We start from the raw sequence: 23,579 nt of genomic DNA on the forward strand, positions 1-23,579 counted from the left end.
CGGTCCCTCACAGCCCTTGCTCCGGCCCCGGTCACTGCCACCTAACCCGTCCCCTCTTCCCACCCCTGCCCCGTTGTGCTTGTTTCGAGGCAGCAGGCAGCCAGGGACTTCGCCACAGATTTGAACCAGAACTCAGCTCACGTTACTCCTCTACCCTGGCTCCTGGCCCACCCAGAACAGGCCCGAATCGTCCCGGTGGCCTTTCGGGGTCTGCACTGCCTCCGTCCGCCCCTTGCTCCCTGACACCCTCTGCTTTGGCCATACCGGTTTCTTGCTGTTTGGGACTGCGAGGCACTCACCTTAAGCCTTTGCACAGGCTGACCCTCTGCCTGTTCCTCTGGACGTTGCCACCGCTAATTCTTTAACCTCCAAGCCTGCCGGAACGTTCTCTCGTGGTCTGGGTCTACCCAGACCACCCTATTTAAAATCCCTGTCTCTGCCCCTATTGCCTGGCGCTTCTCAGGCTCCTCACCCTGCGGCATTTGGAATAGATGTGTTTCCTAACAGCCATCCTCCAACACCTAATACTGTTTGTTTTGTGTGTCCACGTGCTAGAACATAAGCCCTGCGAGGCCTGAGGCTTTGTCTGTTTTGTTCACTGGTCTGTGCCAAGCATCTAGCCCAGTGCCTGACACAGAATCAGAACTCAGTAACTACCCGCTGAATTAATGAATCCTGTCCCGGTAACACACATTATCAGCCCTCCGGGGTTGGGAGCCAGGGTTAACAAATGTTCCTGGAAACTTCCTAAAAGTAGGCATGGCACTAGGGGCTTTGAAATGTTCAAATCTCAGCAGCTGGAGGGCTGATGGAGCCTGGATTGGAGCCCAAGTCCTAATTTCCCAAAGCCCAGCGGCTTTCAAACTTTTTTTTTTTTCTTTTTACCCTTACCCACAATTAGAAACATGATGAATGAGCACACACGCGCATAATACGTATAGGGGAAACCAAAAATTTCTGGTCACTCGGTACCCTTTCTCTGTGTATTTTCTCTTCAGCTGCTGTTTGCAATGTACCGAATTGTTCACCAGCTACTCCGAGGTGATGACCCATCTTCCAAGAGGGGTGTTCCTCACTCAACACCGCCTGATTCTCTCTCCCCAGTCAAGACCAGATGCCTGTGGTTTCTCAACCTACCTCATCTGCCCTCTGAGAGTTCTGAGGAATCCCAAGAGGTGGGATTTTCGGTCCTCCAGTAACAACGTCCCTATTTAATCACAAAGTATGTCGCCAGAATGTACCCCTCTTCTAAGGTTGGGCCCTCTTCACAGAGGTCAGGTAAATCCACTCTGTCCTCCAGGACAGAGATCTCGGTCTCTGAGTCAGACTCTCAGGCTTGAGATGAGAACAGCCAACTTTTAATGAGAACTTGGGTGTGTCAGGCGTGTAGACGCATGCACCCAAATCTCCTCAAAAAAATCAGTGACTTCTTTGCCTCCTTGTGCAAATGAGGAATTTGATTAATTCAGCGAAATACTGAGTGCCTGCTGGTGCTAATGGGCACGGTGCAAAGCTTTAGAAGTGGCAGCAATGGATGAAGTGGTTATAACTTCCTGGTGTTTTTAGAGCTGGTATGCTAGCGGGGGAAGGCAGACTGTAGGCCAAACCAATGGAGTCAAAGACATAATGTATCAGAAGATAAGGTCCATGGGGGAAGATGAGTGAGGCAGGGAAGGGCATGGGAGTGAGGTTGGGAAAGGCCTATGAACAGTGCTTCTTGGGCCATTCTAGCACTTCCCCTGGTGCACACAGGGGTGCACACACTTCCCCTGGTGCACACAGGACCCGTTCTGTGGGGCACGTACGCAGGAGACCTGCTGGGCGGGCTGAGCCGGCGCATGGCTTTGCATCTGGATGCTCTTCGTCCTTGCCCACTAGACAGTGTCAGCCCTTTCGAGCTTGGTCTCTCCAGGGGTCTGTAGTGGGCTCAGTTTGCATTTCCGTGGTGACCCATGAGGCCGGGCACCTCTCACACCCCAGTTATCCTCTCTGTCAGGGGTGATGTGCCTCTCCCGTGTTCTGTCCCTCTCCCCGTCTTGTTCAGATCTTCTCCCATCCGGTGGGCCCTCTTCCGTTCTTCTACTGGTGTCTTTTGACGAGAAGTTCTTAACGCAGTCCAATTGATCAAGACGACGTTTGGAGGAAGACGGTGGGGGAATGAAACCGGTCCTGTGGATATCTGGGGCAGTGCATTCTAGACAGAGGGACCGGTGTGTGCAAAGGCCCTGAGGTAGGAGCATACCCAACGTCTTCAACAGAATGAGACTGGTGAGGCTGGAGCAGAGTGACGGAGGGAGAGAGGAGTAGGAGATTAGGTGTGGAACAGAACTGGAGGCAGACCGGGATCTTAGGGGTAAGGACTTTGGCTTTACTCTCCGTGAGGTAGATGCGATTGGAGAGCTTTGGGCAGAGGAGTCACGTGAGCTGACCTCCATCTTAATGGGGTCCTGCGATGGAGGTGGTGAAAAGTGGTCAGGTTCTGGAGGCCTTTTGAGGACAGAAATGATGTGATGCGCTGACAGATGCCACATCGTGACTCACGGATGACTCAGGGTTCTGGGCACGTGGTAGGATGGGGAGAGCTTTAGTGGAGCAGGTTTGGGGGAAATTAGGAGTTCCGTGTTGGACCTGTTCAACCTAAGGTCCCTCTGCTGTAGCTGGGTACGAGAACTTGGAGCTCAGGAGGAGTCTGGCCCCGAGACATACACTTGGGGGTCAGCACACGGATGGTGCTTTGTCCAGACTTCCCCAGGAAGCAGAGCTTCAAGCGGAAGGCTCACGCACCCTCATTTTATTCTGCAGAACAACCCCAGAGAGGAGCAGGGAGGGAGGGAGGGAGAGAAAGTGAGAAGGAGGGAGCGCTAGCAGAAGGATGCTTTATCCAGCTGGCTACCATTACACGTGCCTGCAGAATAAGACCGTGACCTTGAGATGCCCGGTACCATTCCTGGTGGGGAGGAAGGGGGAAGAATTTATCCACTATTTCTCTCCTCCCCTTGGTGGAAGATTTGCCCGTTGGGGCACCGACTCCGCATTTCTGGGTCGTGCATACGAACGTCGGGGCCCCGCGTTGAGGCCCACGGCGGGTGGTGGAGGTGAGGGGCGCGGGGCGGGTGTGGGCCGGGGGTGGGGTGTGGGCAGGCTGTGCAAGCTGCACATCACTCAGCCGAGGCAGAGCTAGCGCGACAGGCAAGGGAGGCCGGGAGGGTCTGAAGGGGTGCAGAAGGCTTGTGCCAGACAGCCCACCCCTCAACTCACTCAGAGCTGCGCTGTCTTCTCTCCCTTCTTTCCTGAGAGGCGGGGTCTGGGTCTGACCCAACAGAGCCCTACAAGGCGGTAGCCAGCACCGTCTCTGCCTCAGAGGACCAGTGGCCCTGGCTACAGGCCCTGCTGCTACAGCTGGTCCCTCGTCCGCCCCCATCCTAGATCTCCCTTATGCCTCGTGCTGCAGCTCCTCTGGTTATTTCCTGGTGGGGTGATCCAGACTTCATCCCTGGGGATCCCAGCCCTTGGTCGTCACGCCCTGGCTGGGCTGTGATCGCCGCGGTTGCCACTTACTGTTAGCAGTGGGTGTGGAAACACCAAGAGCCAGATACCCAAGGGGGTTCCCGACACCCCCCTGCCCCACTGCACAGCCCTGGCTCTTCCGGGTGAGCCCACAGGCCCGCTGGTCTGCCAGCAGGAGGGGGCCAATGACCAGGTCACATCTTCCAGTTGATGGGACCCTACTGTGTCCCTGGGCAGAAGCTTCCTGCCCCCAGGCACAGGAAACACAAACTCCAGAAGTGGGTCATTGGAGTGATGAGGGGAGAGGCCTTTTTGACTTCCACCCTCTGCTTCCTGTACCCGTGTGTTGTAGCCGCAGGGGACACAGTGGCGTATGTCAGCTCCTTAGAGAATAAAGCTACGAGGTATGGTTCCTGAGCTTGGCCCTTTCAGGCTGTGCCACCTGGGTGTTGGGGTTCCTGGTGAGATCGGTGGACCCTTTAGTCGGATGCCCATTGTTCCACATTTGGCCAAAAAATGGGCCCTTTGGTGCTGGAAGCCGAGCTATTCCCAGCCTGAGTGGCAAGGCCCGGGCTGTGGACGGATTGGCGACGGCAGGGCGGCCCGCCGACAGTGAAGCTTCTTGTCCTCCCGCTTCTAGGTAATTCGGCCTTAAGACTACCTGGGGTATTGTCTGTTGGGGAACTGCCCTCGACAGGCCCCCTGGGAAAAGAACCATTAGGGAAGAAAATAAGGTTCCGCAAGAACATGTGCGGCCTTACGTTTAGCCCTTGCCATCCCCTATGGAGACTCCTACTCACAGGAAGGATAGCCTCATGCATTTGCCAGCAAAGGCGGCCAATGAAGGAGAGACATATGGATCCGAAAGCCCCACTCCGGTAACTAAGGAGCGTATCTATGGACGCAGGTCACTCTAACCCCTGGGCCCACTTGGCCCCCAGGAAGCATTCCAGATGACGACTGAACCTAGTCAGTTAAAGTACAGAATGGTTCATTGGTTCCTAGGTGCAGGGTCTCTCTGAGAACGTATAAGGCGTGGGTTTCTAAGGCCCTCCCGGCCCCCTTCCTGGCACCTCGGACCCAGGCGAACATTTTTGTTCTTCAAAACCACGAATGGTTCAGGGAAACAACTAAGAGGTCATGTCCCTGTAACTGTTCCACTTGAGGTGTTGAGAGATAAATGACCTTTCATGAAAACAGCAAAGCAAGTACTTTATAGATTATAGATAAACGTAGATGCATAATCAAAACAATGAAAGAAATTAATCAATACGCAAAGGGCAGGAGGGAAAGTTACCAAAAAAAAAAAACCAATCATGTAATTACTTATTGGGTGATGACACTAAGGAACAATTTTAGAATTGGGTAAAGCCAGAAAACATAGATGACGTACGTTACAAGGAAATCACCAGCAAATATAATGCCGCGTTTGCTAAGATAAATCGGCCAGTTCAACATGCTGCTGTTGTCTGTGTCCGTTTTTATTTTAATGGTTTATTTTAGTTTTATTTTCACTTTTTCGCCAACGCCGTTCATCCTTCGGGAACCCCTGGACCCGCGGGAGCTGGACTCCGGCACGTTGGCGTGAGGCCATGTGTGTGTCCCGGGTCACTGCATTCAGGTGATCTAAAGCCCTCACATGGCCGTCCGGGGGAGGGCCCCGCAAGCAGGTCAGGGGAGCTGGTATGTAGAATAGTATCAATTTCAATAGGTACAAATGGCCCCCTTCCATCAGGGGACTGAAGCCATCGATCTGCTACCAGTGGCTGGCTGGTCCCTCGGAGATGGTATATCGAGGGCTCAGCTTTGTTCCTGCTTCAGCAGACCGGGCGTTCGGTGGCAGAGGGACCTCCGTGAACCTTTGGGAGAGGAGCCCAGGCCACTTTGACCCCTGTCCTCATGGCTGCTCTGTCTGTCCCTGGGCCCCCCGTACCCGCTCTAGGGTGGCTGAGGAGGGAGGCCTGCTGACGTCTAGCAGCACATCAGCCTTTCCAGCTACTTTTTTTTTTTCTTAAGTGTTTATTTATTTATTTCGAGAGAGAGAAGAGTGCAAGCGGGAGAGGCGCAGAGAGGGAGACAGAGAACCCGAAGCTGGCTCCGCACTGTCAGCGCAGAGCCTGATGCAGGGCTCGAACTCAGGAACCGTGAGATCATGACCTGAGCTGAAATCATGAGTTGGGCGCTTAACCAACTGAGCCACCCAGATGCCCCGTTCCAGCTGTTTGTTGACCAGCCTTCTCCCCTGCATCGGACATTCTCTGATGGACTGGAAATGTGAGACCCAGAGACTTAATCTGTTGTGCCCCTCCCATTGGTTTTCACAGGCTCATCTTCCTACCCCTTCCCCAGTTCTCCTGCCCCCCCCCCCCCCCCCATCTTCCAAACTTTTCCTTCCAGGCTCCAGGCCGCCAGCCATTTGCCACCACCCAGGGCATTGTGCGTGTCTGTTCCTCAGGGTGTACATCCCTCTTTATGTGTAGGTGACCAAGTGTGAAGCACACAGCTGTGTCCACTGGGGCAAGGATTAGCCTTTGTCTTTGTCCTCAGGGCCACTCCTGAGAGGGCGTGGTGGCACGAAAGTGGCAGCTGTCCATTCCAGCTACTACAAACACAATGTGCCCCATGAGGCCAAGTTCTTGTTTCCTTTACTTGCTTCACATCTTTTAACAGCTTTATCGGGTATTTATTTATTTATTTAAAAGTAAGCTCTACGCCCAACACGAGGCTTGAACTCATGACCCTGAGATCAAAAGTTCCATGCTCTACCAACCGAGCCAGCCAGGCACTCCTACCAAGATGTAATTTTATAGGGGCGCCTGGGTGGCTCAGTTCACTAAGCGTCTGACTCTTGATTTCGGCTCCAGTCATGATCTCACGGTTCGTGGGATCAAGCCCTGGGTTGGGCTCTGCACAGTGCAGCTTGATTTTCTCTCTTCTTTCTCTGCCCCTTCCCTCCTCCTCTCTCTCTCAAAAGAAATAAATAAACATTTAAAAAGATATAATTTAGGGGCGCCTGGGTGGCTCAGCGCGTTAAGCATCGACTTCAGCTCAGGTCATGATCTCATGGTTCGTTAGTTCGAGCCCCGCGTCGGGCTCCATGCTGCCAGCTCGGAGCCTGGAGCTGCTTCAGATTCTGTGTCTCCCCCTCTCTCTCTGACCTTTCCCCGCTCGCACTCTGTCTCTCTCTCTCTTTCTCTCAAAAATAAATAAAACATTTTTAAAAATCTTAAAAAATAATTTATATAGAACTGCACATTTAGAGTGTACAATTTAATAACTTTAGACATATATATGCACCACATGCACCATGAGACCATCACCACAACCCAGACAGTGAACGTATCCATCACCGCCAAGGTTTCCTCGTGCCCCTTTACCATGCCTCCTTCCACTCGATCTCCTAGCAACCACTTATCGTTCTATCGCTATAGAGCTATAGGTCAGTTTACATTTTCTAAAGTTTTATACAGATGGAAAGTACAGTATGTACTCTTTGTTTTCCATGCAGTGTAACTGTCTTGAGATGCATCCATATTGTGCATATCAATAGTTTATTCATTTTTATTGCTGAGAAGTATCCATTGTATGGATATACCGCAATTTGTTTATCCATTTACCTGTTGACAGATGTTTGGATAAAGCTGCTGTGAACATTCCTATGCAAATCTTTGTATGGACAATTTTTTTTCTTCTTGGATAAATGCTTAGGGGTAGAGTGACTGGATTGTATAGAGGATACGAATTCAATTAAAAGAAAACCCAGCTTTATTGAGGTGTAATTTACATACCACAAAATTCAATCATTTAAGCAAGTTTACAAAGTCGTGCAGCCTTCACCACAATCCAATTTTAGAACATGTCCATCACCCCAAAATGATCCCTCTCTCCCTTTCTCCTTTCCTTTTTTCCCCTTCCTTCCTCCCTCCTATCCTTTCTTCCTTTCTCTCTGTTAATTTGCTGAATCAAGCTGATTAGTTTAAAAATGCTCTGAGCAAGTCACTTCATCTTTTATGGCTTCATTTTTGTTTTCGCTGTAAAATGGGGCTGGCATGCACTGGCCTATAGAAAATACCTGGAACATAGCACTCCGCATACATTATAGGTATCTATATTCGTGCTAATTTACTCCCTTTCCTCCAGGCAAGGACCCCTCTTCATTCTTCTCTGCCCCCCCAATGCCTAGTACAGTGCCTCTTAGCACAAAGTAGGCACGATAAATACCGGAAAGAAAGTATGGAAGAATGGGTCTCCAGCCACCGCCTACCCCAGCCCCGCCTGGCATCCCTCAGCAGACTTCTACTTAGCGGGAGCAGCGCCGGGTCCAGACTTCGAAACTGCCCCAGCCAAACCCCGCGAGTTCGGCCACCCCATCCTGACCAATCGGAGCTCGCCCTCCGGGAGCCCGCACCAGACCGATAGTCGACGTCCAGTACACGACCTTGGAAATTGACCAATCAGCTATTGAGTCCCTCTGTTAGTCCCGCCCCAATGTTGAAACTGCCGCTTCGGAACGCCGAGTAGCGTTCGCAGGAGCGTCCGACTCCTCCCGCAATCTGGCCAATCAGGACGGCCATATCTGGCTCCGCCCCCAGCGGCAGCGACGCGTGGGGCGAGAAGGGCGGGACTACGGGCTGCGATAGCGGCGTCGGGCTTGCGGGTTTCCAGGTTTCCAGGTGAGCGCGGAAGCTGCGGGGCCGCCGTGAGGCGGAAGGACTCGGCGGGAGGCCCCACGTGCGCGTGGAGGATCCGGGGACCGCGATGGGAAGGAAGGGGGAGGCTGAGCCTCTTTTCCCGGGAGCGTCTGGCAGTTTTGCTGCCCCTGTTTGTCCTGTGAACGTCGCCTTCCCGTTGCATTTGCGCCGCTGTTAGCTTCCCAGGCGCGGCCGCAGCAAGAATCGTCTATACTCGGGACGCGTGTGTGGGGGCGTGTCCGGTGTAGTCTGTTTTTTTCGACCTCAGCCCCTGCAGCCTGGCCCTGAGAAGGGGGCTCCTGGTGACGGCGATCCAGAAGTGTGGGTGGGAGGGAGGGTTGGGGGTCGGGCTGGGTTTCTGCGAGTAGGGTCTGGCCCGACCCAGTGTTAAAACCTGGATGGTGCACATTCCGGGACATTGAGTTTCTGGGTGGAGCCTGGGCCTGGAGCCCTGAGAGGATTAGGCAGCGCCTTCCCCTAGTCTGCAGAAATCCCTTCCAGAAGCATCTCTGTGTTCCTGACCCTGGATCCCTGGGGCGGGGTGGGGGGGGGGGGAGGTAAAGAATGAGGAGAGGAGAAGGCTTCCCAAGCACCTCTCTGCACAAGGGAGAGGCTGGAGTGACCATGGACCCTGTAGCCAGATTTGGGTTCAAATCCCGGCCTTGTCACTAGCTGTGTGACGTGGGTCAAGTTGGTTAACTTTTCTGAACTTTGGTTTCTTCGTTTGTAAAATGGAAAGGTGGGCAGGATAGAGGGAAGAGCCCGTTCAGGAGCCTGCTTTGTGTTGGAGTCACAAGTTATAATACTTTACATTTGTAGACTTGCCCTAATTGTTTTCTACATGTTATCCTAATATCTGCATATTTCTACATGTTACCCAAATTTTATTGTTAAAGGGGATTGTTCTCTTTTGGCATGTGAGCGAACACACTCTGGCCAGTTTAGTAATAAGGGAACGTTTGTGGGATGCTCACTCTGTACCAGGTACCATAGTGAGGTTTAACATGCATTATCTCATTTAATCCCTGCAGTAACACACAGTCTCTCTCAAAAATAAATAAGCTTAAAAAAATAAAATAAAAATAGGGCGCCTGGGTAGCTCAGTCGGTTAAGTGGCCAACTCTTGGTTTCGGCTCAGGTCATAATCTCACAGTTTGGGGTTCAAGCCCCACATCGGGCCCCGCGCTGATGGTGTGGAGCCTGCCTGGGATTCTCTCTCTCCTGCTCTCTCTGCCCCTCCCCTGCTCTCCCTCTCTCAAAAAATAAGTAAACTTAAAAAAAAAACCAACAATCTCTACAGTAACCTTACGCGTTAGATACTGTCATCATCTCTGTTTGGCGGATGAGGAAACTGAGGCACAGAGAGATTAAATCACTTGGTTGGGGCTACACAGTTAGGGAGTTCCAGAGCGGGGATTCGAACCCAGGCCTCCGGCTCCACTGGCAGCCCAGTGTCATGCTGTTTTGGCTTCAGGTAGAAGAGCTGGGCCTGGTTCCTGGCCCGGAGGGGGCTCCGCAGCCCAGGAGGAAGCCTCACGATAACGCCTGGGATGGTGGAGACCAAGGACTCGGTGCAGCTCCGGCAGCTCAATCTGGTGCTCCTGAGGCAGCTGTGGGTCGGGCAAGATGCTGTGCGGCGGTCGGTGGCCAAGGCAGCCTCAGGGGTGAGCACCCGCCTTGAGAACTCCCGGGGGTGTGGAGGGGGCTGCCTGACCAGGCTGGAATCCAGACCTCCAGTGCAGCGTGCCCAGTTTAGTGGCGAAGGGGAAACTGAGGCCCAGCGAGGAAGGGACTGGGTGGGGTGTGCAGAGGCCGGAGCAGGAATGAGGACCCAGGCTCTCGTGCCTAGTGCAGGCCAGCTGGGTGTGTGAGTGGGCCGCTGCCTGGTGACCTGGCCTCTCTGTTCCAGTCAACCCGGGACTCCAGCGGCAGCTGTGACTCCCAGACTCCATCGTCCCAGGAGACGTCCTCGGTGGCCCCAAGAGCCTCCAGCCTTCAGGGTGCCCACCAGGGTGGCCCCTGTGATATGTCCTGGGCTGGTGGGGCCAGCTCTGGAGTGATGTCTCTCCCACCTGCTGCATACCGACGCCGGCCGTCCCTGGGTTCACTGAGGCCCTGCTCGGCACCCTTACTGGCCATCTCAGACCCAGATGGCACAGAGCTTTCAGGAGAGCCGGACAGGCCGGGGCCTCAGGAGGCCCAGGCCCAGAGGTCCATCCTGGATCAGCAAAGCAGGCCGTCCAAGGTAACGTGGGAGAATAGAACTTCCTTGAACGTCAGTTCGCCTGTCTGACAAATGCGGTCATGGGCGGCCTCCCTTACGGGGTGAGAGGCTTCCAGAAGGTGCCTCGAGTCATGTCCAGCTCACCCTAAGTGCTCGAAAAGTGGTGGTGTTAGTTTCTCAGCACTTTGGGAAGAAGGTGATGAGCCTGTTATACAGATGGGAAGACCAAGGCTCCGAGGCTTGGTCAGAGTCACACATAAGGGGAACTTGGGGGGCCAGTTCTTATCCTCCAGCTCCCGAGTCCGTGGCCGAGCCCCGGGGCCCATGTCAGGGTATAAGTTAAGACACAGCTCCTTTCCTTCCCCCAAGGTGGGACCTCCTTCGGGCTGGGCCTGCAGGCCTAGTCTTTGCCGCTCTTTGTCTCCCTCCTCAGCCAAGAGTGACCTTCGGTGATGAGTCTTCAGTGCCTGACAGGAGCTGGCGCCTCAGACCATACTTGGGCTACGACTGGATCGCAGGTATGGCCGCTTCCAGATACCTGCCTGAGCCCCTGTCGGGACTGAATGAATGAATGAGTCAGAGCTGCCATATTCTGTAGTATTTATTGGTGCTAGGCCCTTGCAAAACTCTGTATGCGTATCACTCTTTACCTTTTACTGCCCACCCCCAGCAACCTCAGTGGCCCAGCTGCTCTCCCTTTGGCTTCGTCCACCCTGTTCCTATCCATTTTTGACATGACAGCCAGAATGAATTTTTAAACATGGGGATCAGAATACTTAGCAGTTAGAAGAAAATCCAAAGTCATCATTTAGACTTAGGGGGTATGACCTAGCCTCACTTAGCTCTGTTGACATGACCTCTGACTATCCACTTTCTGGCTCTTTGCTCCAGCTTCTCTGGTCTCCTTGGTGGTCCTTGAACCTGCCATACTCACGGTCACCTCAGGGCCTTTGCGCTTGCTATTCCTGCTGCCTGGCGTGCGCTTCCCCAGGTTCACACCCTGTGGTTCCTTTTCGTCACTGAGGGCCCAGCTTAAAGTCTAGGCCTTTCTTGCGAGCATACTGTCGTAGGGCCACTGCCCCTGCGTCATTGTCTGTGGCATTAATCATTTGTATGTTCTTCGTATCATTTGTTCTCAGGAATCGTCTTGTTTCCTTGTTCTTTTTTTTTTTCTTGAAGTTTTTAAGTAATCTCTACACCCAGTGTGGGGCTTGAACTCCCAACCCTGAGATCACTTTCTTCCAACGGAGCCAGCCAGGCACCCCTTGTTTCCTTGTGTCTTGTCTGAGTTCTCCACCAGAACGCTAGAACGAATTTGAGCAGGGCCATAGCTGTCTTCTTGCTGTATTTCCCAAGCCTGAGCTTAGGTGTGGGACACATGGCAGGCCCTTAGACAGCACTTGTTGAATGAGAGAGTGAGTGGCCTTAAGAGGTGGGTGCTGTTTGGATCCTCGTTTTGCAAAGGAGGAAACTGAGGCACAGAGAGGTTGAGTTACTTCCTGAAGGCAGGTGCTCCATGGGGTTGCTGGGACCAGGGGTGGTGGAGACTCCGGCCCCATCCCAAGGATTTCCCAGCCTGTCAGCTCACTGCCTTGCTTGCCATTTGTGGAAAATGGAGGCATCCGCCTCCCGCCTGCCCTGTTCCTGTGCTCGCTCTCTTTTCCGAGGGTGAGCGAGCGCTCCCATCTAAGGACTGTCCCCGCGTTTGTACGCTCTGCCCCATCCCCTCCGGCCTCCCAGAGGATTTGCTTCCTGTGATTTCTCTCCTCCTCACTCGGTCCCAGCAGCATATGAACAGCCCAGAGGAGTGATGAGTGGTGGTTTTACCTGGTGCTCATTATGTGCGTTGTTCTTCTCTCGGCTTTACTCCTGTTCTCTCCTTTGCTTTTCACGGTGACCCTATCAGCTGAGTGCTGCTGTTGTCCCCGTTGACGGATGACAAGGCCGAGCCACGAGGGCTGAGCCACTTAGCAAAGTCTTCCCTCTGCTCAGGGGTAAAGCTGCAATGTGCTATTTTCTATTCCGCTGAAACGTTTCTCTTTTTTTTTTTTTATTATTATTATTTTTTTAATGTTTATTCATTTTTGAGAGACAGAGAGAGACAGAGCATGAGCGGGGAAGGGGCAGAGAGAGGGAGACACAGAATCTGAAGCAGGCTCCAGGCTCTGAGCTGTCAGCACAGAGCCCAACGCGGGGCTCGAACTCACGGACTATGAGATCATGACCTGAGCTGAAGTTGGACACCCAACCGACTGAGCCACCCAGGTGCCCCGAAACATTTCTCTCTTTATCTTATGTTTGCTTCTGGTCACTGCCTGTTTTCTCTGCTTTTCTTAATTTCTTTCTTTCTTTCTTTCTTTCTTTCTTTCTTTCTTTCTTTCTTTCTCTCTCTCTCTCTCTCTCTCTTTCTCTCTCTCTCTCTCTTTCTTTCTTTCTTTCTTTCTTTCTTTCTTTCTCTCGTTTTTTGGTTTTTGGTTTTTTTCTTAATTTTATTTTTTATTTTTTAAAATTTACACCCAAATTAGTTAGGATATGGTGCAACAATGATTTCAGGAGTAGATTCCTTAGTGCCCCTTAACCCATTTAGCCCATCCCCCCCTTCCACAACCCTTCCCCTTAACCTTCTGTTTGTTCTCCATATTTAAGAGTCTGTTCCCCTCCCTGTTTTAATATTATTTTTGTTTCCCTTCCCTTATGTTCATCTGTTTTGTCTCGCAAAGTCCTCATATGAGTGAAGTCATATGATTTTTGTCTTTCTCTGACTGACTAATTTCACTTAGCATAATAGCCTCCAGTTCCATCCACATAGTTAGTTGCAAATGCAAGATTTCATTCTTTTTGATTGCCGAGTAATACTCCATTGTGTATGTGTATACACACACACACACACACACACACACACCACATCTTCTTTATCCATTCATCCGTCGATAGACATTTAGGCTCTTTCCATACTTTGGCTATTGTTGATAGTGCTGCTGTAAACATTGGGATGCGTGTGTCCCTTCGAAACAGCACACCCGTATTCCATGGATAAATGCCTAGTAGTGCGGTTGCTGGGTCGTAGCGTAGTTCTCTTTTTAGTTTTTTGAGGAACCTCCATGCTGTTTTCCAGAGTGGCTGCACCAGCTTGCATTCCCATCTCTGCTTTTCTTTATAACAGAACTCCTCGAAAGGGCTCTCTAGACTCGCCGTCTCCGGTTTCCCTCCCTTGCTTTTTCTTGGTTGGGCTTCGGTCCCCGACACCTGCCGACACCGTCCTGTCATCCGTGAGCTCTGTGTTGCATGCGTGCCTGACTCTGCTCTACTTCCTGGCGGGCGTCACTATTCGGTTTCGTGTCACAGGTTTCTTTGGTGACTAGTTTCTTGCCACCATGTTTTTTTTTTTTTTTTAATGTTTATTTTTGAGAGAGAGAGAGAGACAGAGCACAAGCAGGGGACAGGCAGAGAGAGACAAGGAAACACAGAAACTGAAGCAGGCTTCAGGCTCTGAGCTGTCAGCACAAAGCTTGACGCGGGGCTCAAACTCACGAACCGTGACATCATGACCTGAGCTGAAGTCGGACACTCAACCGACTGAGCCACCCAGGTGCCCCTTTTGCCAGCATATCTGTGAGGCTCATGAGGGCATGGGGCGCCTGGGTGGCTTAGTCTTTTAAGTATCCAACTCTTGGTTTCGGCTCAGGTCATGATCTCAGGGTTTGTGAGTTTGAGCCCCGTGTCGGGCTCTGCACTGACCGTGTGGGGCTTGCTTGGGATTCTCTCCCTCTCCCTCTCTCTCTCTGCTCCTCCTGCACGCTCTCTCTCTCTCTTTGAAAACAAATAAATAAAACCTAAAAAAAAAAAACAACAACCAGTGTCTGGCCCCTAGGAGGGGCTCTGTAAATATTTTTTGCCTGGATGCTTGCACAGACAAAGCCAGCAGTCACGGTGAGCAGAGGGCCCCCTCCAGGTCTGCATGAGGCAGAGTGGGGGGCAAAGCAGGTAGACTGGAGTGCTGTGCCGAGCACCCCTTAAGGCTCTGCCAGTGGCCACACAGCAGCTCCCCGGTGCTTTGCCCACTCCAGGGTCTCTGGACAACACCTCACCCATCACCAGCAAGCCCGAGGCCTTCTTCTCGAAGCTGCAGGATTTCCGGGAAGCCAACAAGGAGGAGTGTATTCACAGTGACCCCGAGTGAGCAGGGCTGGCCGAGGGGGTGGGCAGGGCGGCTCAGGGACCCCGTCGCCTGGCCTGCTCACCCCTGTCACTTCACAGACCCCGGTCCCTCAGCCTCCGGGAGAGCAGCAGGGTGGACCAAGACCACGAATGTGAGTGTAAATTCTCGGCAGCCTGGCCAAGGTCTCGGGGGCCTAGGGAGGCAGCTGGGGTGGCGGGGACTCGGGGAGGGAAGCCTTGGGTCTGGACAGGGTGGGGCAGGCCCTGGGGGGATGGTGAGGGTGCACTGAGGCCCGGACTTGTGGAGATCAGGGCCGGCCGTTTGTCACCTTACCTCTTGCCAGCTGCCTCCTTTCCTGTGTGCCCCCCACTTCCTCCAGTCGGCGCTCCGGGGGTGGGGTGGGGGAGAGGTGCTGGCTCAGTCACAGAGTCCTGAGTCTTTGCTTTGGGTTTGTGTCTGCAGCACGTGGTGCATTCACGTGCGTGCCTCACGCGTAAGGAAGGGCCGTTCGTGTGAACGCGTGTGTGCGTGCACACCGTGTGTGCTTGCCAGTTTAGGCACGCGCACGTGTGTCCGTGAATGTGACCGTACAGAGCCGTGCTTTGGGTTTGCACGTGTCACATTGATGGGTGTGTGCGCACGCGTGCGAGTGTGTGTTCTCCGTGTTTTGTCACGTGAGCTCAGGTGCGTGTTAGTGTTCCGTACGTGTACACCTGCGTGCGCCTGTGCGTGCGGCTGCCGGCGGGGGGGGGTGGCGTCGGCAGGCCCGTGTGGTTGGGGTAGGAAGGGGGTCCAGGGATACGGGCCCCCGGCTGAAGGGAGCTGCCGCTTCTCACGGCCCCGCAGGCGTGTACTGTTACCGCGTCAACCGGCGCCTGTTTCTGGTGCCTTCGGATCCTGGCTCCCCCTGCCGCCTGTGCAGGACACCTCGGGACCAGCGGGGCCCCGAGACCCTGGTGGAGCCCGCGCAGGTCAGGTGAGTGGCCAGAGCAGGTAGGACACCCGGGGGCAGCCATGGAGGCGGCAGCGACCGAGGAGAGGAGCCCAGCCTGAGGCCCACCGGTCTTGAGGGAGGGAAGGCCGAGTCCGGGGCTGGGGTCCCAGAGTGGCCCGGAGGCGCCCAAAGCAACGCCTTCTCTGTCCACTGCCCCTGCCCCCAGGGTGAGCATCCCGCTGTCTGTCCTGGACCCTCCGCACCGGCACCGCGTCCACCGACGGAAGAGCTTCGATGCTTCTGACACGCTGGCCCTGCCCCGGGTGAGCAGCCGAGTGGGGCCTGGGTGGAGCTGAGCGCGGGGCCCAGGTTCCCTGGTGGATCTTGAGGCCCAGAGAGGGCCACAGACTGTCCCAGGGCCCACAGAGAGGCTGGGCACAAGGAGGGTGGGTGCCCAGATCCCTGGAGTTCAGGCTGGGCCATTTCCATCACCTGTATTACGCTTGTTGACTGTTCCCCACCCACGATGTGGCTTCCAGGATAAGCGTCCCGCTGTCCAGATGAGACAAGGCAGAGGGAGGGCACTGGCCTCCGGTCCGCAGGTGGAAGAGCTGGGATTTGAACCCAGGTCCTTAATGTTTCCATAGAGCCTCTCCTAGAAACATTATGTCTCCTGGGTAAGGGTGGGGGTCAGTGGAGATCCCTCCTCTGCCGGTTGAGGCTGGGGGAGCTGAGACTGGGGAGAGGAGAAAGGATGCCGAAGAAAGTTAGCCTGCTCGCCTGTAAAATGAACGCATGAGTCCTCAGACCGGGGGCGGGGGGTGGGTAGTTCAGGGATTCAGTCCCCATCAGGCGTGGGGCGGAGCCCAGCATACAGGAAGTGCTCTGTCAGTATCCACAGCCTTCCCTCCTCCCGTCTCAGGCCAGGGGCCCAGGGCCTGGGTCAGCGGGGTAAGGAAAGGGATGCCTGGGGTAACCCAGGATACAGGCAGTCCCAGGGGAGAGGCACAGCCCCTCCCTGGGGTGCACCCCATCAGAGGAGAGCCCTGCCACAGACCAGGTGCCTTAATCCGTTGCTCTCCACAGCACTGCCTGATGGGCTGGGACATTCTCCCTCCGAAGCCCGAGAAAAGCTCAGCCCCCAAGAGCCTGGACCTTTGGTCCTGTGTCTCCTCCGAGGCCCAGCACCGGAAGCTGTCAGCTGCCCGCCTGGTATGGTCCAGGGTACCGGGTACCCCAGGAGGGACAGATGCCTAGGAGTAGGCCTGGGGTCTGCAGAGTCCCTAGAGGGGTGGGGTGGATTGGGGCAGGGAGTGCAGAGCCTGGAAGCTTCTCTCTGCAGGAGCCCAGCCCACAGCACCCTTCCAGGCTCTTCTCCTTGCCAACTACCCCACCCTCCCCAGGAAGGATGACGTGGGAATTGGGGGCGACTTCCACAGTGGTCCCCTCTGACCCCTCCCTGTTCACCATTCAGGCCCAGCCAACACGAGTCCCACCCTCCACCCCATCCCGGTCACAACTCCAGCCTTGCGCGCCCTGGCCGAAGCCCTGAGGACTGGCCACCCGGAGGAGGACAGAGCCCCTGCCATCCCCCCTAACCCCTCTCCTCTGGCAGGGCACCCACCAGAGGGGAGCCCTGCCTGGCTTCAGCTGGAGGTGAACGTAGTCCCCACCCTCTTGGGTTGGGCAGGTGGATGGGCTTAGGCCCTTCTCCTTCCTGGAGACAGAGGTGGGGACTCCAGGGTTGGGGGGCGCGGGTGAAAGAGGATGGGGTGACATGTTTGTAAATAAAGCTCAGTGCCGTCTGCAGCACCAGATTTCCCACATGTGCTGGGTCCGCCCTGCTGATGCCCTCAGTGCCCAGGAGGTGCTCTGGCGGCAGCCTGTTCCCTTGCCTGGGGAAAGACACGTCTGACAACCTGTACTGGGCCGAGGGGATCCAGTGCCCTGAGTTTGGTTCTCGGTGCAGCTTCCAACTCTGGGTAGATGGCCTCCCGAGTGGGAAGGAGGCGCTCTGGGCCCCAGACTATCTCCCGTGGATGAGGCTGAAGCTGTGGACCATGAGTGAGTTCTCCCCTTCCTGGTCTCTGAAGCTGGGGTCCGTTGACAGAGGGCTTCTCTTAAAGTCCCTGGGCCAGTGGCTCCTTGACTGCTCTCCCCAGCCCAGCCCGAGAAGCCACAGGGGACCCAGAGCTGCCGCAGGGACAGTTGGGGAAGCCGAGAGCCAGGCAGGGCTGGCAGTGAGTACAGATATCCCCCCCCCTCGTGGATTAACAGCCAGTGTCTGTCTTCCCCCCATAGGTTGAACGATATAAAATTCCTGGTTTTGTAAGATGAACATGAAATAAAAGGGGAACTGAAGCCCCAAGGAGGCACGTGGTTTTTCTGAGGTTTCTCCACTTTGAGGGCTGGAACTAGGGTTGTGGTCTCCTGTGGCTTCCACAGGAAGCCGTCATGGCTGTGACGCCGGGAAAGCCTGGTTCTCCCCCCCCCCCCCCACCCCCTGCCGTGTGGCTCACAACACACGTGTTAATCAGGGTGAAGGAGGTTCTGCCGCAGTAACTGATGAATCCCCAGCTCTCAGTGTCTGGCCTCTGTGGGTTCCAGTTTCTCCACATCCTCGCCAACCCTTCTTTTCTGCCCTTTCCTAAAAAAAAAAAAAAAAATGTTTATTTTTGAGAGAGCCAGGTGAGCAGGAGAGGGTCAGAGAGAGAGTGCGAATCTCAAGCAGGCTCCGTGCTGTCAACGCGGAGTCCGATGCGGGGCCCGAACTCACCAACTGTGAGATCGTGAACTGAGTGGAAATCAAGAGTTGGACGCTCGCCGACTGAGCCACCCAGGCGCCCGCCCTACTTTCTGCATGTTTTGTAACAGCCATCCTAACGGGCGTGAAGTGGTACCTCACTGTGGTTCTGTTTTGTGTTTTTCCCTGATGGTTGCAAACGTGGAGCGTTTTTGTTTGTGCTTATCAGCCACCCGTGCATCTTCTTGGGAGAAGTGTGCGTTCAGGTCCTCTGCTCATTTTTAGATCCGGTTGTTTGCTTTTTCTGATGTTTAACGTAATTTTAAGTCAAAGAGCCTGTGGGAGTCCGTGGTTTTGTTAGAAATTCTTTGGTCAGAGGGAGAAGAGAATCTGGGTACCTTCTGCCCAACAAAAACGAAAAATTTACAGCTGAGATCAACTCCTAAGTTCAGCTGACCCCGAATAGCAAGTTTAAACAAGACAGAAATGTTTCCCATAAAAGTCCAGACTGCATCGCTGGGTCCAATTAAGTCCTCAGGGTAAGTGGTTTCTCTGGAAGGACAGTTCTTTTGGAGACGTGGCTTTCACCTGTTGGCTTTCGTTGCTTCTGTGTGCGAGACACGACACCCATGGTCTCCTGGCAGCGTGACACTGTAGACGGTCAGACTCACCCTTATTTTGTGTACCGGGAAAAATGGTGCTAACCTCGGACACTCACCCGGGCTGTGAGATAATGCTAATTTCGGAGACGTTAAAATGTGAAAGAGTTAGCATCTTCAAAGTCTTAAGCCTAAGGCCTCCGGGCTGTCTATGTGCTGACTCCTGGGTTCTGCACACCCCCAGCTGTCTTAGTGGCTTCCTTGGGGCCGTTGGGAACAGTCGCCTGGGCTGGGAAGACAGCAGCCTTAACCTGATCTTTGCTGCTGGTCAGCCTGTCAACATTTCAGGGAGGTCGAGGAGGGCTTGGCCCCAGGATCCTATCCTGCCCTTGCCGCCTCTCCCAAACTGTCGGTGTGACTGCTCCAGTTTGGGGACGAGGCCTGTCTTCAACCCTAAGGGGCCCCAAGAGGGAAGGTGACAGGCAGAGACCCCTGGACAGAGCTCCGTGTCTCCGTGGCCTGCTTCACTCAGCCTGCAGCCCCCACCCGCCGCCGTGCTGCCCTCCCAGCTACCCACGAGCCACTGCCAGTCCTTCAGGGTCCTTCCCTCCCCTTCCCTGGGGTTGCCCGGATCTCTCCTTGTCCCGTACCTTCACCCCTAGGCTCCTACCCAGTCTTCCACATCTCAGCTGGCGAGCCCGTCAGATGGACCCCACCGGTCACACGCCTCACCTCCCTGCACCCGTCCATCTCGGGCCTCGTGTGTTACTGAATTCCTGATCGTGAGATTCCTTGCTGCGCGCCCCTCTCCCCTGCTAGAATGTAACAGCTTCATGAGAGCTGAGGTAGTTCTTTTTGTCTTCATTGGAATTTTTCCCCCTGCTTTCTCAAGAGTGGTGGCTAACGTGTGTTCCGCATTTGGCGTTTTCCTCTCGCCGGGTTTTCTACCCACATCATGAAGGTGATGAGAAGGATGCTCTAATTTCATGGAACCGAAGGAGCCCCTTGGTTGCCACAGACACTGGTATGTCTTACATGTGTCTCCCCACTCCTGCAAATTAACAGCATTCTTTTTTTTTTTTCCTTTTTTACGTTTTATTTCATTTTTTTTGAAAGACAGAGACAGAGCACGAGCAGGGGAGGGGCAGAGAGAGAGGGAGACACAGAATCGGAAGCAGGCTCCTGGCTCTGAGCGGTCAGCACAGAGCCCGACGCGGGGCTCGAACTCCCAAATTGTGAGATCATGACCTGAGCTGAAGTCTGTCGCTCAACTGACTGAGCCACCCAGGTGCCCCTAAAAAAATTATTTAAAAAAAAGAAGGAGCACCTGGGTGGCTCAGTCAGTTAAGTGTCCTACTTCAGCTCAAGTCATGATCTCGCAGTCCAGTCCGTGGGTTCAAGCCCCACGTCGGGCTCTGTGCTGACAGCTCGGAGCCTGGAGCCCGCTTCGGATTCTGTGTCTCCCTCTCTCTCTCTCTCCACGCCTCCCCCGCTCATGCTGTCTCTCTCTCTCAAAAATAAACATTTTTTTTATTTAAAAAAAAATTTTTTTTTTCAACGTTTATTTATTTTTGGGACAGAGAGAGACAGAGCATGAACGGGGGAGGGGCAGAGAGAGAGGGAGACACAGAATCGGAAACAGGCTCCAGGCTCTGAGCCATCAGCCCAGAGCCTGACGCGGGGCTCGAACTCCCGGACCGCGAGATCGTGACCTGGCTGAAGTCGGATGCTCAACCGACTGCGCCACTCAGGCGCCCCTCAAAAATAAACATTTTAAAAAAAGTAAGAACAGGGGCTCCTGGCTGGCTCAGTCGATGGAGCATGCGACGCTTGATCTTGGGGTTGTGAGTTCGAGCCCCACCTTGAGTGTAGAGGTTACTTAAATAAACTTAAAAAAAAAAAAACAAAAAAACCAGAGGGACTGACCTCTGTTGCCTGTATCACAGCATAGACTCGTGGACCCCGCACAGGTCATTCACTCACTCGTTCACCGTGTGTGCACCGAGCTCCTGCCGTGTGCCATCACCGTGTCCGGGGCCCTGCAGTGAACCTGACAGCAGTGACAGCAGCGTCCTGCCCCCACGGGGCCCCCGTGCAGGAGCTGGGACCGAAAGCAGCCAACGCTGTAAAGTGCGAAGCGGCCGTGGTGCCCACCACCTCCCCTCCCTTCCGCTCCAGCCCTGCTGCAGCTTTTCTTCTGGGTCTGAAACCTGCCGCTGCCCCCGGCCTCCGGGTCTGGATCCACGCAGCTCCTTCTGCCCAGAATTCTCTTCCTACCGCCGAACTACGCAAGCCTCAGCTCCCTTGTCTGCTCGTCGGAGGCCTCCCCCAATCCCACAGAACTGGCCAAGGCCCCCCCGGGTCCGAGACCCGCCTCGGCTCTCCTGCCGTAGCCGCTTCCACCGAACAGTGAGATGTTGGGGGGCGGGAACTGGGCCCAGACTCGTCCTCAGCTCTGTCCTAAAACAGCATATGGCACGTGGTTGGTGTTCAGTAGGTAAGTGGTGGGTGAGTGAATCAATGAGCCCCTGGGACTTGGGAGACAGACCCACACAGCCCTGGGACCCAAAGGGTGACCCGGGGGTTGGCCCTGGCAGGTGAACTGTAACTGACTAGTTTTTAGTACGTTGTGTTGTCCTGTGTCTCGGGCAGATCACGGGGGGTCTGGCCTCCTGGGAGGGGATGTGGGGAACGGCTGGGGACACCGTGACATCTCCATCCTGGAAACTTCCTACACCTGTCCACCTCCATCCCCGGAATGCAGATGGGGAGTGTGTGGAGAAGCGAACTCTAGCTGGCCTCTCAAGGGACCCGTCCAACGTCCCAAAGAACAGAAGCTCCCCCAGCTGCCATCTGGGAGGGTGGCTATCCCTGGAGGGGTGGAGTGGCCGCTCTGCTGCTGCTCTGTCCTCACGGAAGTGGCCTGCACATGGCCCGGAAAACAACAAAACGTTGGATTTTCCAGAATTACTTCCCCACGTACTGTTTGAATGTAGCGTTCTGATGTCGAAGATTTACAGCATTTTGGTGCAATAAAAAGTTTCTACTGGGCACCCCGAGTCAGAGATCGGGGTTCAGACCCTTGCCACGGTCTGGCAGCTTCCTCACCCATGTCCTTGGGTGCGTCACCTACTCATCCTGTGGAAAGGGTGACAGCACCAGTGGGCAGGTACAGAAGGCTGCACGTGGGCCGACCTGAGAACAGGGCCCTAACTGGTAAGACAGGTCAGCTGTCCCCAGCTCTTCACGTCCCCCACCCCGCCTCGTCAAGACCAGTGCCATGTGGACGGGGCACAGTGCCCTGCCCTCTGTGTTCAGCTTCCTTGTGTGCACCTTCTCCAGGGGCGGGGGGGAGCCATTAAGTGTGGAGTCTACAGGGTTAAAGCCTTGCTGCTCTGGGGGCTGTTGCCCAGAGCAAATGGGTGACAGAGCAGTCCGTCATCGGGGCTCTGCCCGCAGGGAGTAGGACAGGCGAAGTCAGCCACAGGCCGCAGGTGACCAGGGCCTCCCCCAGCCATGTGAGGGGGGTCGGCCAGGCTGTGCAGGAAGTCATGAGGGGAAGCCGGGGCTCCATGGGACCAGGCTGTGGCCAGAGGGGGTGGCCTGAGGTTGGGCCTCGCTGACTGGGTGGCCTTCAGGGACATCCCCCTGTCGTGGCACAGGCTGAGCCCTGACCACAGGGTACTCCTTTTCAGGTCCTCTTTGTCTGACTGGAGGTGGCAGGGTTTCTCTCTCCGTTTCCAGAAGCCGCCAAAACAGCCTCTGAAAGTCCCCAGAGTCCTCTCTGCCTTATGGCAGGGCAGCAAGGGGCCTGGGTGCAGAAGGGACCATTCTTGGCTACCCTGGACTGGGAACCCATGGGATCTCAGCTGGGAAAGAAGGTGAGGGAGGCTTGGAGAATTTTCCAGATCTCAGATGTGGTGGTGGTCGGCGGGGGGATCTTTCCTTCCCTCAGGGCTGGGGAATCAAAACCCCAGCCCAGAGGGAGACCTCTCCTTTCTAATCCCAACAAATTCGGACAACCACCCCAGCCCCCCTTGCCAAAGTCTGCTGGGAGTGGGAGGAACAGCACGAGAAACACCCTCCCGGGTTGGCGGGGTCAGTCCCAGCCAAGTGGGCAGAGCACTGAGCCTGGAGCCGTGGGCCTCTGAACCTCAGTTTTCTCATCTGCGGAATGGGGATCTTAATGCTGGCTACCTTATGAGGGTGTTTCGAGGACTAAATGAGATAATAAATGCTTAGTGCAACAGCTAACACTTTGTGCTTGATAAATACAAGGGACTGATTGAAAGCAAGCATCTGTGTATGCATTTGAAGGTGGAGGTCCTGTCTTTGGGGAGGTCTACCCCACCAGACTTGAAACATAGTAAGGAATGAGGGAGGGAAGGGGAAAGTTCTAGGTAGTTTCTCTGGTAAATGATTGGTAAAGGACCCTGCCTGGCCCCATGTCCCTCCCAGGGTGGGCCCCCATGGGCCTGCATGCCCAGGAGAGCCGGGTGGGTGGGTGAGAACAGCATGGCCGGGCTGACCAGAGGCCTGGAAACCACTCGGGCCTTTCCAGGAATCGTTGGGTTAGAACTAGGGGCATGGGGCTGGCTGACACAGCCTGGGAAGAGAGCGGGACGTGGGCGTGAGATTACACAAGCCTCCATCCGTCTCCTTTAGGAACAAACCTCTCTCCTGTCTTCCCTTCAAGAACTGTTGTCCAGACCTTTCCTCAGC

The 23,579-nt window shown here is 54.8% G+C and overlaps 2 protein-coding genes and 1 non-coding gene across 5 annotated transcripts in view; 1 reads left to right on the forward strand and 2 right to left on the reverse strand.

The window, feature by feature from the left end:
• Positions 1-23,579, reverse strand: part of NPPA (natriuretic peptide A) — a 160,987-nt gene extending 137,408 nt beyond the window's left edge. The window contains exon 1 of the mRNA XM_025924967.2: positions 23,569-23,579. The gene's annotated coding sequence lies outside the window, so the exon portion shown is untranslated. The remainder of the gene's footprint in view (positions 1-23,568) is intronic.
• TRNAK-UUU (transfer RNA lysine (anticodon UUU)) lies at positions 6,219-6,291 on the reverse strand. Its single transcript has one exon. It is a non-coding gene; the product is annotated as a tRNA-Lys (tRNA).
• Positions 8,232-17,888, forward strand: MIIP (migration and invasion inhibitory protein). Of its 3 annotated transcripts, XM_086715702.1 has the most exons (10): positions 8,232-8,519; positions 9,673-9,862; positions 10,108-10,443; positions 10,856-10,940; positions 14,490-14,598; positions 14,680-14,732; positions 15,428-15,557; positions 15,742-15,838; positions 16,602-16,727; positions 16,990-17,888. In XM_086715702.1, exons 2-10 carry the CDS (start codon positions 9,749-9,751, stop codon positions 17,065-17,067), a joined length of 1,128 nt encoding a protein of 375 aa, XP_086571828.1. In that variant the 5' UTR covers positions 8,232-8,519; positions 9,673-9,748; the 3' UTR covers positions 17,068-17,888. The 3 variants fall into 3 exon arrangements, with proteins under 3 accessions (XP_086571828.1, XP_086571827.1, XP_086571829.1); XM_086715701.1 differs by lacking the exon at positions 8,232-8,519 and having other exon boundaries at positions 8,571-9,862; XM_086715703.1 differs by lacking the exons at positions 8,232-8,519; positions 10,108-10,443 and having other exon boundaries at positions 8,574-9,862.

The sequence above is a fragment of the Puma concolor genome, chromosome C1 (assembly GCF_028749965.1).
Source record: "Puma concolor isolate L17-30 chromosome C1, mPumCon1.1.hap2, whole genome shotgun sequence".
Classification (NCBI taxonomy): Eukaryota; Metazoa; Chordata; class Mammalia; order Carnivora; family Felidae; genus Puma; species Puma concolor.